The sequence below is a fragment of the Poecilia mexicana genome, unplaced genomic scaffold, assembly GCF_051168715.1.
Source record: "Poecilia mexicana isolate PSO_F unplaced genomic scaffold, ASM5116871v1 scaffold_2, whole genome shotgun sequence".
Taxonomy (NCBI): Eukaryota; Metazoa; Chordata; class Actinopteri; order Cyprinodontiformes; family Poeciliidae; genus Poecilia; species Poecilia mexicana.
The window spans coordinates 44,271,432-44,289,047 of NW_028263371.1; the positions used below are offsets into that span (position 1 = coordinate 44,271,432).

At 38.7% G+C, this 17,616-nt stretch overlaps 1 protein-coding gene across 1 annotated transcript in view; it reads right to left on the reverse strand.

Moving 5' to 3' along the window:
- Positions 1 to 15,764: 15,764 nt before the first annotated feature.
- galnt13 (polypeptide N-acetylgalactosaminyltransferase 13) overlaps positions 15,765 to 17,616 on the reverse strand; it is a 32,635-nt gene continuing 30,783 nt past the window's right edge. Inside the window, exon 12 of the mRNA XM_014997169.2 lies at positions 15,765 to 17,474. Within this exon, the coding sequence (XP_014852655.2) occupies positions 17,289 to 17,474 (186 nt within the window). The 3' untranslated portion in view covers positions 15,765 to 17,288. The remainder of the gene's footprint in view (positions 17,475 to 17,616) is intronic.

Genomic DNA, 17,616 nt, shown 5'->3' on the forward strand with positions numbered 1-17,616 from the left:
TGTTACAATTTTCTACATCTAAGTGTACCACCACCCGACAGAAAGGGAATTAAATGTTTACATATTTTATTCAAATAATTAAAGGAAGATTAAATGGTTGAATGTGCTATGCACATTCAACCTTTTATCAGTAGATTATGTATTGATTTCCTTTAAGCAATCATTTATTCATCTACTAATTGAATTATTATCATGAATTGTTTGGTGGTGGACTCGAAACGCAGACAGGACAGCATAATAAAACTCTTTAAAATTTGTTGTGGCTTTTGATTTTGGTGTGCCAGCAAAAAACTTTTTTTTTTCTTTTTTCTTTTTTGTCATAATGTCCACCACATCATTGTGATCTTTCATTTAAACAATTTATGTCCACTGCAGCTTGTTTATTTTCCAACCATTCCTGGATCCACTGTCTGAGCTCACCAGGATCAATATGCTGCTAAGTCAGTCTGGTTCCAGGCAAAAAAAAAAAAAAAGAAAAGGAAAGGAAAAACTACCTCCCTATTCACTTGCAGCTCCCTGCAGTTTATCACATCACATTTCTTGTCTAGTCTGAACTCAGCAAGCCTCACTGTATGAACGGTAGCTTCTAAAAACAGCGCTTTGGCCTGACATAACTGTTTCCAAATGAATGACTGCATGGCAGGACGGTGAGAAGTTGAAATGCCTCAGAGCGCTGTCTGTGCGGCTCTGTGATGCAGCCCTCTTGAGGGGAACAGACAGGAAATGATTTCCCTATCAGTCACTGGGCCATCATAATTGCCAGGTGAGCATTAGCTATCCCGCCTCTGCAAGACTCTGTGCTTTTATAATGAGCGCAGAGGGACACGGGTCATCTAATCTCTGCATGCTGGCCCTCATTAAGAGAAAGAGCCCATTTTTTATGTTTGCAGAGTGAAAACAAGGCTATTAGTTCGAACTGTCCAACAACCAGCCAACCAGCACTATGAGCTACATATTTTTAATTGCGGTATTTTCTAGATGTAGTCATATAGACAAAAGGCTTTTTTTTAATGTTTTGTCAAAATGTCTTTTCTGCATAAACTTTTGACAAAAAAAAAGTAAAGCAATAAACTTCATGAAACAGATGATTCAATGCATTGCCTTGGTTTCAACTAGAAGTATTTCCTTACTGGGTCATTCAAAGCAAACATTTCAGAAAAACAATGTTGAACTTGGTACATTTATTTGCTTTTTTTGAAAAATTAAAAACAAAAAAAAAAACATCTAAATATGTTTACAGGCCATGTATTTATTTTTGATTTACCAGTCAGAATATGAAAGTAAATCATTTTCATTGTTCACTTAGCTTCCTAACTCTTCAAATGAAGTTACCTGTGTGATAGCTATTTATTTTGAACTAAAGATTATAGAAAATAAAAATGGTAACATTCTTTAAAAGATGAAAATAATTATGTACTTGCAGTGTAGTTAAGTTATCATTCCCACTTCATTCCTACTTGTATCAGATTATAGAAAGAAGTATATTTTCTGTCATTTAGAGTTCTTTCAACCCTGTGTAAAAATAATTTTCATAATTGACATATGTCTTTCTGTTTATTGCATACTTTTAACAATAATGTTGAAATTAAAGTATTATCCAGGTTTATCATGTTTTGCACCACACTTGATTCTTCAAGTGTTTATAATAATTTATTTCTCATATATTTCCAAAAGAATAAAGATTGTATTCCTTTTGTGCATGCGTGAGTGTGTGCGTTTGCAGAAATACACCTCATTTGATTAATACCTCAAGAATCAACTATAAACTTAATTTTTGGGCTGTAGGCACCATAGACTAACAGCACTGTCCACCTATTGCTGCACACTGCCGGTCAGTTGTCTAACAAAGGGCACTTCTTTCTTGCTTCATTCGGTTACTCCAAAGAGCAGAAAGGCAAAAAAGTATAATATTCTGAAAAACAAATGGAAACTAATCCTAAATTTTGCAGATGTTTATTTCACATTTCTGTTTCACTAAATTTATTAAAAATAAAAATGTCAAATACACTAGGCCTACTAAATAACCCATTTATTTTTGTGCATAAACAAAGCCCAATTATATATTATTTATTTGTTTGGAAACTTTAAGTGGTAATTGTTGCAGAGGAGTCAATATTATATTTTCGCCATGGTAAAACATTTGCTGTTCAACACTCTGAGGAGCTGTCATTGCATTGTTCTTATAATGTGCTTGATGCATGAGAGGACACAGAGCTGCACTGACGGCAAGCCAGTCAGGCACAAACACTCTCAGGCCGGATTCACCAAAGCTTTTGCATTCACCCGCCATTACCAGAGCAGAGTCTCTGTATCATTTACAGAGCTCTTGCGAAGGAAGATTTGAACCCCACATGATGCTGCAAGTCAAATACACCTTTTGTAATGACACAGCTTGCCAAATACTACATAAGTCTATGTGCATGTATTTAGAGAAAAGACTAACCACATTCATGTAAATTTGCATAGAGAACAACCTATGGCAAAAAAGTGTAGGATTTTCAGAGGCCGGTGCTGTCTGCAATGTGCAGTTAGTGATAAATATTTACTTTGTCCTAAAAGGTGTAAATAACACAAAAAAAAAAGAATTTAGGCAAGCTGGTGCACTGCTGACGTCACACAAACAGGCCAGGTCATCAGCCCTCTCTGTCCTGATCCTTCTAAGTGGTCTCACAGTTTTTCTGCTGGGGACTCGGTTCTGGGTCTGACCTGCAGAGTGGGAGATAGTGAATAGGCTGGGTCAGAGTCTTGTGAGTGCTCTACGTACATCTTACCCTGTGCCTCTTTAGCCTATGATCTGCTGCTCCCATTCTTTGCTAGCGCTGTACCACAACATCTAGTTTTTCTGTGTGCGTGTGTGTAGGCGTGTGTGTGCATGTGTGTGTGTGTGTGTGTGCGTGTGTGTGTGTGTGTGTGTGTGTGTGTGTGTGTGTGTGTGTGTGTGTGTGTGTGTGTGTGTGTGTGTGTGTGTGTGTGTGTGTGCAGAAGCTTCATTTGAATAAGTATGAAAGGTACTTAAGTTCACCAAGTATAACTTTGTATTTTTATTATAAAATTACAAAGCTCATTATGGTTTTCTGTCAAAAACAAACAATTGCAAGCAAAAGTGTAATTTCGTTTGCAAGTTCTGAGTAAATCTAATATAATGGAGTTGCTTGTCACTTGTAGATCAGATTTGAACCTAACACATGAATGCAGACCCTCACAATTATGTTTAAGGAGGCAGACATGATTACAGAGAATCAACTAATATTGTACCCATTAGATTACATATTAGACCAACCATGTTCAGCTTAGTATCACCCATAGCCACAGAGATGTCAGCAAAAATACAAGGCTTTGTGCACAAACAAAGATATGACCACCAACAAAGAGTCCATCGAAAGCTTTGTTTGAATCACTATCCAACAGCAGCACTCCTTTAATCCCGCAGGGTGCACAGGCTTTGTCAGTGACAGCCCCGAACAAGAGAGAGGTTAAGGTCCAGGCTTGTTCTTGTCACACACGAGGAGGTAGCTGATGTACAACACTGTGCACCAAATTGAAAAATATGCAGATTAGTTCTCATCTATAATTGGGAGTTTTTTTTTTTTTTTTTTTTTTTTAATGCAGAACATTTAGCAAAACAGACAATTTCAGAAAATGAAACTTCCTATTTTATAACACATTTTCGGACCATTTGGTGCAGAGCTAACATATTGTTTCCGGCATCATTTTAAAAAGCTTTGATGATCCTCTGCAACCCGTTTCTTAAAAGGATCAAATCTGATGCGCACTCAGTCTAGATGGAGAATGTGTGCGAACCCTGTTCTTATAGTCTTACCAAGTTTTCAGTCTAAACTTTGACTGGACTATTCTAAGACAAAGACATGCTTTTCATCAAAACCCTTCAATAGTAGCACTGGCTGTGTGATTAGGATGAATGTCAGATGGATGTTGAACATAATCGTTTTCTTTCATGCTGTGGTTATAAATGTATGACCACAGCATGATCCCCCCCCCTCTCTGCTTCAACATGGGGATGGAGTTCAGGGTTATGTATAGATAACAATTCAAGGCCACATCAAAAAATATATATATTTGTTTTCTTTTCTTGGTGCTCTACCTCTGATGAAATGCACACAGAAGCCACTTTCTGCATCACTAAATAAAATTTGTGTCAACTGATCAGAGGCCTTTTGATGATCTTCTGTAACCCAGTTCTTAAAAATAGCCTAGTTAAAACTCGATGGGCGGGTGGAGATGGGATTGATTTATTAATCCAATCAGACCGATGTGGGACACTAGATGCTTTTGACCCCTTCTCCAAATCAACTAAAACAGCACTTGAGGTATTTCTCCACGAAGATCAGACAATCTGATCTAATTTCTCATCTTCCCCCATAATCTTGGCAATCAGAGATGGAGCAGGGGACAAAAAAAAACAGCCTCGGCTTTGATCTCGACTTCGATTGATTTGCTCCTCTACGGCCTCCCTGCAAATGTGTGGCTTCCTCGCTAAAAATTCTCTGTATTCTCATTTTACAGCTGGTATATTGATTTTTGTATTTGTTCAAACAATTCTGTTCACATTAAAAACACAGTGCGAGTTTCCCTTTTTCCCTAAACAAGATCTGAGAAATGATCAGCAGACCTAAAGGGCTCTCCTTTGTGATGTGAAAAGGAAAAAAAGCATGTAGAAGATAGGGCAGATCAGATTTAAACTGGGTCAAAATATGCAGCTTTCGAGTGATGAATGTAATTGTCAACATCTTGTGGTAATCAACTCAAATTACAGCTAATTAGGATGGAAAATGACAATGGTGTGTCTCAGAAACGTATAGCTATCAGCTATACTTCTCTATCATTCAGAACAATAAACTCAGTCGTTAATTTGGAGCATTATGTTGTGATATCATGTTGGTTTTCTTTTTTTCTTCCAGTTCAAGAAAGATCCTATTAGAGGCTCCACAAGTCAAAAATAGCAGCTGACCTGGAGTGTTTTGTAGAGCAGCTTCTGAAGATTGATGATTGATTAGTGCACAATTACTGCTGAAAGCAGCAGGACTCCTCCTTCTAATCGCTGCTTTTGTCACAAAAAGAAGATTATCACACAGGAGATGGTACTTAGAGCCACTTCCTCCCTGAAAATCAATAAAAATAAAAAAAAAACACCCAAGAGACCATGAACATACATCTGATATATCTCAGTTAAATCCCCGGGCTGGCTTTGCACGTAAACAGACAGGTGCTGTGCATTTTTGCCCGTGTGTGGGGGTGTTTGTGTGCCTCCTGTGGCTGTGGATCTGACTGCATTGGAGATACTGTCCTGATACCATGTCTAATTAAAGCTGCTTTTCAATGCTGGCGCTTTGGAACCTCAGGTCCCCTCAACAATTAAAGTGCAGGATTTCTCTTATGGTCTTGAGTAAAAGACAAGGAACACGTTAAAAGGTTTGATTATCCCCCGACTTTCTCCTCGGCTCTAACCTATATATATATATATATATATACATATATATATATATATATATATATATATATATATATATATATATATATATATATTAAAAAAAATATACACACACACACACACACACACACACATATATATATATATATATATATATATATATATATATATATATATATATATATACACTTTTCCATCTCAGACTGGTGTCATTCTGCCTCTGCTTTTTAATATAAAGTAACTATCCAATGATGGATACCACAGACAGTTACAAAATACAACTTCTGTGGCATTGTCTTGTCGCTGCTGCTTAGCCACGTGCTGAATGTATCTTGTCAAGTTTGACCTCTGACCCATTCACAGTCACTCCTGAAGTCTGCTTTGTAACAGAAATAGTTCTAATGACAAAAAAATGTTAAAATCCTTCACATCTTGATCTTCAATGCCACAAGTATGCTCCGCAGTTTTACGTAACATGTTTGACAAACTGGAACTTTCAGTATCCTGTTATTGTCTCCTAATATAACTTTTTTTTGTGCTACGTCTATAGATTTGTTGTTTTAGTAACATGAAAAATGACAAGCAGGGAAGGACAATGATTCTGCATTTTGTAGAACTTAGACATAGTCCTATAGTTTCTCAGCTGCCAATAAACTTGGAGAGAAAGGACTACAGATAACACAGTGTCTCACCTGTGCAAAATGAGAGATGTGAGAGATGGGGGTGGGGGGTAAAAAAAGCAAAATACAATGGTCTCTATACACATTCATGCTTTTATATTTCCTGAACTTCAATGACTCCATGCTTTCAATAACTGGGAATTATGCGGCCTTCAGCACGCTCTGCCTTCAAGAGCCAAAGTGTGGCTCAGACAGCCACTGATAAGGCTTCCATTAGGACTGGTATTCAAAGCCATCGCACCCCTTAATGCACTCCTTTGGCCTGGCCACAATACCACCATATCTTATCCTCACAGGACCGGTTAACGAGCCTGTGTTTGGTCTCCAACAGGTGTGAGAGTGTCTGAAACCTCAGTCGGACCCCAAAGGGTCTCTGCTGAGAAAGTGGTGGATCACTGGTGTGTTGTCAACTCTTCAGGAGCCGTTAATGGCTCTACTGAGATCACCTCAGAGAGGTTCATTCTAATGTCATTGAACATGGAAAAAAGGGGATGATTAAAGATGCGCATGGCATACAAAAACTCTATCTCCCTTTTATATTCAAATAGTTTCTTTCTGAACAGAAACTTTAGTGTGCATTGGTATTGTCCAATTTTACTCTGAAGCTCTAAATAAAATCCAGAGCAAGCAGCTGACTGCAGAAATCCCCCCTGGGGGTGTGAGGGGAGATTTCTGGTGTTAAAGCCACCTGGTGTGATGCATGGGTCAAAGCTGCACTGTTGGTGTTATAAAGATGAATGCTAAGGTCACATCCTCAGTTACATCACGATTTTATCTTGTCTGTTGCTCTTTTTTTCCCTTTCCTTTCAGAAACTCCTGTAGACAGAAATGAACATCTTTTTGGCAAGGTGTAAGATTTTGTTTCAATCTCTTGCAAAGAAAGGCCTACAAAGATTTGGCCTGATACTTAAAGCCGTTCATGACTTCATCATCTGTCAGGAAAAGTCAAGTACCCTCCTCCTGATGGGTAGCTTTGTTCGGATCATGGGAAGTCAAGGATCATTGGCAACCTTTCTTTAAACTATGACTTTGGTTTAAGGATGTAAATAATCAAATGTTATGAAAATCCGCTTAGGGCAGTTGAACTGTATCTCAGGTTGATCCCTCGAGTTAAAGGGAGGTGTAAACGCAGAATTATTTTTCATAAATGTTACAAGGACAAAGTTTTCAGATAATTTATCTATGTCTCGTTTTTATAGATCACAAAAACCTGACATTTTAAGAGATTTTTTACACTTTTGAGAACCACCATAACTCGTAACCAAAACCTGACATTGTTCACTTGAAGCAAACAAGCTACTAGGCATATATTTAATACATCTGTCTCCTATTGGCAGAGTTATGTCGAGCAAGAAGCAACTGACTACAGATTACGTGTTGGGGAGGAGGTGCGGACCCTCAATATTATTGTTACCAAACAGTCCAAATGTCTTTTTTGTTTTGTGAACTTCTGTAATGTAAATGTGCTGACCTAATACAAGCACAAACGGCTTTACGGCACAATGAGTGTAAAGGTGGAACAAAAGAATAATACAGGCTCTTTAAAATAATGATGAGCTCTGTAATATTCAAACCGCTCAGTGCTCACTCTGCCTCTTTTCTCAGCCCTGTTCAGGGAGAGTAATTTTCCCCCCCTTTCAGAGTTTAACAAAGCAGGAGTCCTCTGAAAGGTCAAGCCTTCTTAGCTAAAATGTACACAGAAGAATGAGTCATGTCAGGAGTCCTTTCGTCAGCTGACAACCACGGGCTCCTTGTCCACACTGGACAAAAGGAGAATGTAACATCCATCGCAAACTACTCCTGTCATTGTAAAATACAGTCCCAAATTTACCAAAGACCCCACATGAAGCCTGGCGATGGAACGTGCAGGGGTCTCAGAAGCCCACTGTAAATTCAGAGAACTTAAGGAAAATGTTGTATTCACATTTTTTTTATTTTAACAAAGGCAAAACATACAGTTATCACTTTGCAGTCTGCATAATGGAACATTACATTTCTGTTACTCTGTGCACTTTATCGGAAAGACAGTCGATTAACACGTAATACAAAAGAGGTGATCAAAACGTACTCTGAATGCCAAGTAAGGATTCTGTGAAGATTTCAAGTAGCTCTAACAGTTACTTCCTCCTGTGTTCTTACCTGAGGTCCTTAAAATAATGTAAGATTTATCTTTGGGGTAGTTACAGTGTCTTGCAAAAGTATTAATATTAACTTATTTTTCCAAGCTTCATATGGGGCATCAATCCATCATCGTCTCTAACTTCATATCTTAAAGCTGCAAGTCTTTTTGTTTACATCTCCTCCTATTATGCACATATAGATTTGGACTCATTCTGGGTTTTTTTTTTCTTTTTGCAAATTTGCTCAAATACAGTCAAAGTTGATCGATATAATCTGTGAACATTAATTTTCTCCGTACATACCTTCAGCCAAATTTAGGATTAGGCAATCCAACACATAAATGTGCTTTGATATTTTGCAAGACACTGCATCAAAACAGTCTAATTATGAAACCGATATTCCAAAACCAGTATTTCAGTACCTGTTTTTGTTTTGTTTTTTTTCTTTTTCAAAATCTTTCAATCACCTTTTAAACAGATGGGTGTTCACACTTACAGGATCATAGAAAAATAACTGGTTCTTTATTTACAACATCAACAGTGATACAAACAAGTTCACAGCCTTATGTACAACATCTGTTTTCAGAATCCAGCACAGCGGTGCAATCAAAAGTCCCTCTCACATTTCTATGGGCATCAGATGAATATGACACTGTAGCAGATGCCTGCTGAAGTGTAAGAAATGAATGGGATCGTGAACCTGTTTGAGATATGGCTGTTTTTTTTTTTCTTCATATATGCGTATGCTTCTGATTTTATCTGTGAAAACATGGCAACAGAAAGACGTTTGAACAACAAGCTATGTGTCTGAAGGCACATATTACAACCCCACTCCAGGACATTTTGGTTTCTAAATCTCCCTTCTGACAATGAGAGAAATCCTTTAAAAACATTCCAGTCAACATTCCTGGTTTTAGGAAAGAACTATGATCCCATTCCACTTTCTTCTATTACTTAAAAAAATGCTTCAAAACAATTCTTTCAATTCCTACAATAATACATATATATAAAAAAAATATGGGCATTTTTTCACACAATGCTTGACATCCTTCATAATTAACACAAAAGCAAGAGAAAATATTTGAGGTATTTTAAAGAATAAAAATTGTACCTTCTTTTTACATGACAAAGGGCTCAATTAAATCAGTTTTGAGCTACAACAGTATGGCATTGCAAGCGTGTCAACAGAAATGAAAATGAATTTTTGTTCCTTGAAACATTTTTTTTTTTTTTTACTAGAACGCTGCTGATTGTGGTGCTTGATTGGTAGCTAATTTAGGCCATAAATGACCCTAGCTAGAGTTATGGTAAAATTTACAGGGTCTGCTTTGGAGTGAGAATCTTAAAAGGCAAATACATTTTAGAGCCAGAAAACCATGAACTGTTGCAAGTATAAAGCATAACCAAATCTCAATTGGCATCTTATTGTTTTTCAAAGCAGATAAGTACCATTAGATTAAACCTAAAATGGCTTGACGCTTTGTTTGAAACTTTATTTTATAAGCATATGCTTCTGGTCTGTAAAGTGCTTTCTATTGGTCTGACAGGCATCTGCAATAGGAAAATTGAACCCCAAAAATCTGGTTAGTCCCATTTATTTAGTGATTTATCAAGGGGCACAATTGTGTCTTCACTCGCTGTTTTTTATGATGCATAATGTATTTCATGGCTACAAATTCAAGTGTCAACATGTGATCATGGGTCTCCAGTTTCTGACAAGAAGCTTGTTAGCTCTGCATGATACCTCTTCTAAAATGAGCACAAAGTTTACAGCAGTGTCCTGTCAAACAAGAGGGGAGCAAACAAAAAAAAAAATTGTATCAGTGTCAGAGAGGGTATGTTGTACAGCAGTTTGACAGCATGCCTCCCACAGAGTTGATGCTGACCCTCTGATGGCAGCAGCTGCTGTGATGGGAAACACCCACAGCTCCCAGAATATAAGCCTCTTTATTTTTGAGAAAAGTGATAAATGCAACCACTAGGCTCCTGTTTTATTATAAAGCCAAGGTGAGCAGAAATAAAATGTTACCTCATGCATTGTCACCACACTTTCTAACTGAATTCATCTTAGAAATCCTAGGGTAAACTTTTTTTTTCTTTTCTTTTTTTATCTGAGCAAAGCAGATAGCGATGATAAAAAAAAAAAGATGAGCAGTGAACCAGCTGTGCTCATAAAATCTGATGCACTCGCTAACATTGCTGAGCACGTTTGGAGATTTCGATATTTTACCAACTCTTCTGTGTACGTGTTTGACCTCCAGCAGAGAGACAAGGTTTTTTTTTTTTTTTTTACAAGCAAATGCGTGTTCTTCATGCTCAGACCCCATGCATGGTCCCTCCCAGCCTGGACGCAGCCTAGAGCTACGCCTCATTATGTAGTCGGAAAGGCAGGTGCTGCCTTGCCTAAACCCGAGGCCCAGCCTCAACAGGATACGGATCCATAGAGGAAGTTAATCCTCTGCTGCGTCTCTGCGACTGGTGGCCAGGCAGCTACAGGAGGAAGCATATGTTGTGTGTTAAGAGACACCTGGTGAGGGTGTGAATGGCAAGTCGGGTTAGGAAAAGGAAGAGGAGGAGGAAGACGAGGGAATGCCGAGGTGAAGGATCAGATGCTTAGGGTCATGTTACGGAGCAGCCACTGCTGGGAGCGGCTGCCGCTGCAGTCTCTCAGGGTGGGGACCATCTTGTCCTCCTCGGACGGCATGTCCAAGCACTGGTTGCTATTCACGTGGAGCAGCGTCAGTTGCTGAGAAGAGAGCAAACACAGGTGATTACCGCTGTGGCGGGACAATTTCCTTCCAACTGTAATTTTTTATGAACTGTAAACACAAACCCATTTAGGTAGAAGAGGGTGAGAGGAATGCTTTTGAAAGTCAGAACACGCATTTCGGTTATAAAAACCGAGGCTCCTGTAGGAGGAATCGATGGTTGCTTCCATTTAGCGTGAAAGGCAGAAAACCCAAAATACACCCGTGAAGTTTCTTGTCGTATGGAACTTCGAAAATAATTTGTCACATTGCAAAACACAAAAGCTGAAGTATTTTATAGAGACTGAAAACTGCATTTCTATTCAGGCACCCTGGATTGTTGGTAGAACCAGGAATCAGTGCAATTTTAGATGCAAATCCTTTGCTACCAGCTTTGCTCATCCAGAGACTAAAACTTCTTAATATTCTTCTTTGCAAAAACAGCTCAAACTCAGTCAGATTGGATGGAGTGTGTTTATGAATATCAATTTTGAGATCTTGCCACAGATTCTCAATTAGATGGTACATTTGCATTTGCACAATGCTCTTTTCATCTGCAGAAATGGAATAGTCCACTGGATTTTATTTAAGAGAATATAAGAAAAATGAATTGTAAAAAACCCACACTTGTAAGATTTTTAGTATTTTTAAAGTAAATACACATAATTTTCCTTCCACTGTATAATTATATACCACATTGTATACATCTATCACATAAAATCTCAAAGTAAATAATACAAACACACTGAAGATTATAGATGCGACATGATAAACATGTGAATAGGTTCAAGGGTGTATTGCCGTTACAATATCTAGTATTTAAAATCATTGGATTGGAGTTAGTACATTTTTCGTATATTTACTTAACAATAGCAAAGCCAAATACAAACATACAAAAGCAATACCTTGTTCCAAAAAGTACAAACGAATGGGCTATGCCTGTGTATTTTGATAACACTGACCTCAAAACAAAAAGGAGAATACAGAGGCCACATCATGCATCACAGCCCAGCCGCGGCATCGTCTACGAAATAAATTGGCCTTGACACAAGTTGTTTCAGGATCTGTCAGATTGAGATCAGCTGACAATGACTGATTAACAGGTCTGCTTCATGAAAGACGTCTCTGGAAAATTAATGACGTCTGAATTCCATTAAGTAGCTTCTGGATTCGTGCGCGCCGGCTCCCTGTCACAGCTGTGATTTTACTGAGACGCCAGAATAGAACAGGGCCTTCCTTCATCAGTGTAATTATTGTGTTTCTCTCCTGCTGTTTGTCCCCCTCTCACCTGTCAGCCCCTGTCTCTCCGCTGCTCTGTCAAGTTAGCTGGAGAAGTCAGGCGACAGAACGAATGGAAGAAAAAAAAAAAGGCCCCACCTGTTGTGAAGAGACGAACCCAACCACCGCATCGATGCGTACCACAGGAGAAAAGCTATCTACCGTGACGGCAGCAGAGGCAACTCCCCCAACACCCAAGAACAGCAGGAGAGCTCTCAGTGGTTCTAAATTAACCATTCATGTTCATGCGCTCATATGGATGATGAGTTCACAACCTTACTTCTTTCTAGGGTTGCCTTTCTTGTCCTATAATTACACACGTAGGATAAAAGGACCACATTTGTTTTTAAAAAACACTTTTTTAGAGTAAAATGTCTTACAAACCAATGAGTAGCTTTGTCCTGTCGTTGGAAAGTCAACTCCAGTTTCTCTTTAAGAACTATGATAATAAGCTACAGGAATTACATTTAAAAGAATTTCAAGCCAGTTCCTGCTTTGGAACAGAGGTGTGAGACAGTAGTTTCAGGGTCTTACTATTACTTTAGAACACACTTTTAGTATCACATTAGAAATCAGAGGTCTCAAATGGTAATTTCTGAAGAATGTAAATCTCTCCTTAACTTTGGGCTTTTCAAAAGGCTGCCCACATTTGGTCTAAAACCGATGGAGGCAGAAAAGGATAAAACAGACTCACTTTGCTGTAATCTGTTCATCCATCCTGTTATCTAATGAAAGCCTTACTCTCTCCCCGACACATCTTGCCATGTAGTAGAAAGTTTTATTTAAATGCGTTTCCTTGACTTTATTTTTTTAAACACCATTTTGAAACTAAGCAGCTTTACATCTTCTTCACGTGCAGTAAAGTCTAGACTAAAGAGTGTCGCTTTCAATGTGACCCAGTAGATCTCAGAGCAGGTTCACTGGTGTATAAAAGATTGGACCTATGAGTTTTCAGCCAGTCGGTCAGGTGTCAGAGCTCATTAAGCTGAAAATATTTGGTCACCTGCAGATTTCTCGGCACATCGCTTTCAGTGACTCAAATCGAGCAATTTCATACCAGCAAGGTGCCGCAGAATGAGTTCAGAGGAAGATCACAATTTATACAGCGAGAGTTTGTTTTAGATTCCAACCTCTATATGTCAACCAACAAGCATTGTTTAGAAATTAAAACCCACATTCACTGGGAAACCTCCAGTGAATGTGGGGTTTTGTTTATCATTGCGGAAATACACAAAAAGGTATCCATTAAGCTGCCAAGGATCTTTCCCCCCTGACCCTTCAATCGCCACTGGGCTGCTCACGTTGTTTCAACTAACAACTATTCTAACAAAAATATTTTCTTAGCAATAACACCATAAAGATAATTTATAGCATTTTTATTTTACACCTTATTTGATGTCACTCCAATATCTGTACTGAATTTTAAATGGATCCCAGTTGAAGATTTCTGGGATTACAATGTGGTGTTCTAATACCATAACTTCTCATTTTTGTTTTTTGTTTTCTTCTTTTTTTTACGCATAAATGTAAAACACAGTCACCTATTCCTGAAATGTAAAAGTTAAAAATGTAATTCCATGTTATACGTTACTTGTATATTTTGAAATGTAAAAAAAAAAAAAAAATCTATAAATGTTTAGGGTCATATTAAAAAATATAACTTATTTTTAATTGCATCTTAATTCTACTAGAAGACAATACTTTTTCAAAATTGGACGATTGTTATGTTGGTTTTTACAGAAAAAGTTTGTGATTGGTGCATCTCCAGTTAATTGTAAAATATGCATCTCCACTTTATCTCCAGTTAATTGCTGGAGATGCACCAGCATCTAATTGGTTTGTAACGAAGGTTTACAAAACCTATATTACAAAGGCACACAGTTCTGTATTGTAATATAATTTATGGGTATCTTTCAAAGTAAGACTGCAATAGCGAAGCGGATATAACCCGCGGTTTTACAGTAAGCACAGCCTTATCTTGGGAGTCGTTCTTCACGAATATGAGGTAAAATTCATGTGAGGAACTATAATATTCAGTCTGTGATTGCCACAGTGTTTTTTTATCCTACATTGGAGGCACACTGTAATTGTTCATTAAAACAAGATTGTGCTTTGGCCATTGACGGAGGATCTCCAGACTAATGAGCTCGCAGAGACGCTCGGGCCATGTTTGATCTTAAGCTATAAAAACACAAGGACCAGTATTTCTCTGCCCAGATATGAGGATGTGCACACACGCACACACACACACACACACACACACACACACACGTATTCTTCCTGAAGTACACGTTGCAGACTGCCCAACAAGGCTTATTTGTTCAAACAGAGTGAGAACAAAGAGCAGGTGGCACACGATCCCTCGCACCTGCCAAAAAGACTGGAGAAAAGAACAAAGAGGTTGCTTTATTTAGAAAAAGGGGGAAAAAAATGATAAAAAAAGAAGAATGATATAATCCTGACATAAAAGAAAACTGTTTTTCTGTATCATTTGAAAATGATGAGCAGTAGTATCAATAAAAAGACTTTACGCTATCAAAACGCCACAATATTTCAGCTGAAGTCTGGCTCATGAAGCACCACCCGGTTGCCGTCACGGATGTAGCCTCGTCTGGCAAAATGCATCCTTGCTATTATTATTAGATCTGGATATAACAGCGAGTTCTTTAAAAAGAAAAAAAAAAAGTATATTCTCAATATAAAGGGTGTCAAAATTAAAGTTTAATTAAAAGAACGCATTTCTTTAGCTACCCACTTGTGTTGACAGAGTAGGCTAATAAAGACATCATCCAGATGCAAAGCCTGTTCAGTCTGTACATTAATTTTAAAGTTACAGTTTGGTTTCAACGTCCCACCCTTTAATTTAGAGACAAATAGAAGATAGATTGATTACACAACAAATCCCCACGAAAAAGCTCAGTGTTTTAACAAGACCGTGTGTGTGTGTGTGTGTGTGTGTGTGTGTGTGTGTGTGTGTGTGTGTGTGTGACCTCAGTATATTTTCATACACTAAACAACTTATCATTTGGCTGTTTGGCCGATACCTCTACTATCTAAGAGTTTTACATTTGCTCTGCTCTGCATACTTTATTGGCTATTTAACCCTATAGTTATCCTAGGAACCTTCAAGAAGTCACAGCATAGCATACACATTTTACTAATTATTGTTTTTTTTTTTTTGCGCAATCCACGATAACACAAAGCTGCCTAAATAGAACAAAAAGAGCCGATTCATAATTCATTAGCAGTCTGGCCATGGAGAGAACCCCTGCAGCTGGTAGGGCTTGCTGCAAGTGAACTCCAATAACATAAGGAAATGTTGCAAAATGTTTTGCAAGTATTTTGATGTAACATAATTGAAACCTCACTAAGCTCTGGAAGCTCTGGAAGCTTGAAGTTGATCATATTTTAATGCTGGACCAAAACTTATTCGTTATATCACAATCATTAATGATCTTTGCTGGAGGAAGAAGACGCATCAGGCTGACTTGTTATGGAGAGACATATTTTTCTTTTCATTTAAAAATTCCAAGTTGTCAAGAGAGGAGTAATACAATGGAGGGCAGGGAAAATGTACCTTAAATGAAATTAGCAGAAATGTGGAAGTCCAGTTCCTTGCTCATAATTATTTCATGCCAGCTTTAGGGCAGAGAAAACTCCCATCCTAGCCTCTCAGCAAATGAAGCAGGGCCTCTGGAGCAAGTTACAGACCGTTTGCGCAGCTGAGACCAGCTAATTAAATGAAGACTGCTTCGAACCGTCCTTCCTGTCACCAGGCAGCACACTACACTTGCATCGAGGCATAAGAGTCACCATTTTGACTGTGGAGTCTTATTTTCCTTTTTTCCTTTTCTTTCTTTTCAGGCGCTTTCCTTTTATTTCAAGGCAGAGTGAAGCAATAGTTTCGTTTGCTTTAATGATGACTCGGTCTTGCATCCGTGCTTCCTTCTTCTTAGGGCAATGTCAGGAGGAACTCAGAGCGCGACCAGCAAATCAGGCCATCTAACAGCACGTCACTTTGCTGCCATGACTCCGACACACACCACAAGTTCTGGGAGCTCCTCGCTCAATTTACAGAGCTGGGACACAAAAACCGTGGCATTCTACATGCTCTTTAGCTGTGTGAGAGTCACCGAGGTTCAGGACTCTGAAGTGCAAACTTGAGATAAGTCTGCAGAGCAGAATAGGCTATAGAGAAAATGACAGGCGCAAAGGCGGGAAAATAACAACCCTGAAATGAAAAGAAAAGCGGAGCAAAAGAACATCTCTTACAGAGCTATGTAAATAAGTAGGCAGAGTGGTGAAAAGCCCCGATGATTGGGATTCATTGCTTTAACAATCTGAACATGGCACACAGTGTGCACAGCTGCTTCAGGCCAATAAGAGAGCCATCTGAGTGTCCAGAGCCATGAAAAGGTAGCTCCACAATGAAGGATCACTTCAAAGAACTTGTAAACAATAGCTGACCCATTTCAATCATGTGTGCTGGTAGATAATCAGCTAAAAATAAACACGTCCTCCTCCGTTTCAAACATCACTCACCAGGCGTGGGCAGACCAGGACACAGCCAGTGAATATTCACATCAAAATAAAACATTCATGTTGGAAAATAAATGTCAAATGAGATCTAATTTAGCATGAAGTCTAGCTAAAGGTCCTGCAGATAAGATCTTATACACTGAAGCATCTTGAAGGGACATCTGTCACTGCTTAATGTGCTTCTGCCCTGTCTTCATGGATTCCCTTTAAAAGGTCACCAGTAAAAGCTTTTTAATGCTCCGCAGAACAATCTGCATCCACATTCTAAGACCTGAAAGAAGCACAACATGCTCCGAATCCATCTGCTCTTCCTGCAAAAGGAAAATAAAATATCTAAAGTGACAATCTGCTCTGGAGGCAACTACCGACTAAACAATCTAACCGATCTAAACTGCATTGCTAAACTAGATTGCGACAACTAACGTGTGCTCACCTCATGCCCCCCAAAACGCTGCCCCAAAGAGCAGATGTTAGTTTAGAGAATATAATCGGTGGGACTGAAGTAAAGGTGCCTAGCGACCTCCAGGCGGGTGTAGTTGTGGAGGATCCACGCCTGCAAAGGGCTGTTGTTACAGTACTCCACAGTGGGGCCGTAGGTGCCGTCCTCCAGGCGGCTGATGGTCAGGCATGACTGGGTGATGATGTGGAGGAAGGTGTGTTTCTGCACGGATCCAGGAAGGAAGAGGAACACATGGTCGTGAAGGCAAGTAAAATAATTATTTATATTCTCTATCTAGGGTGTCAGGTTTTTTTTTTTTTTTTTTTTGCAGCAAAAACAAACAAAGCTAAAGAGAATCATAACT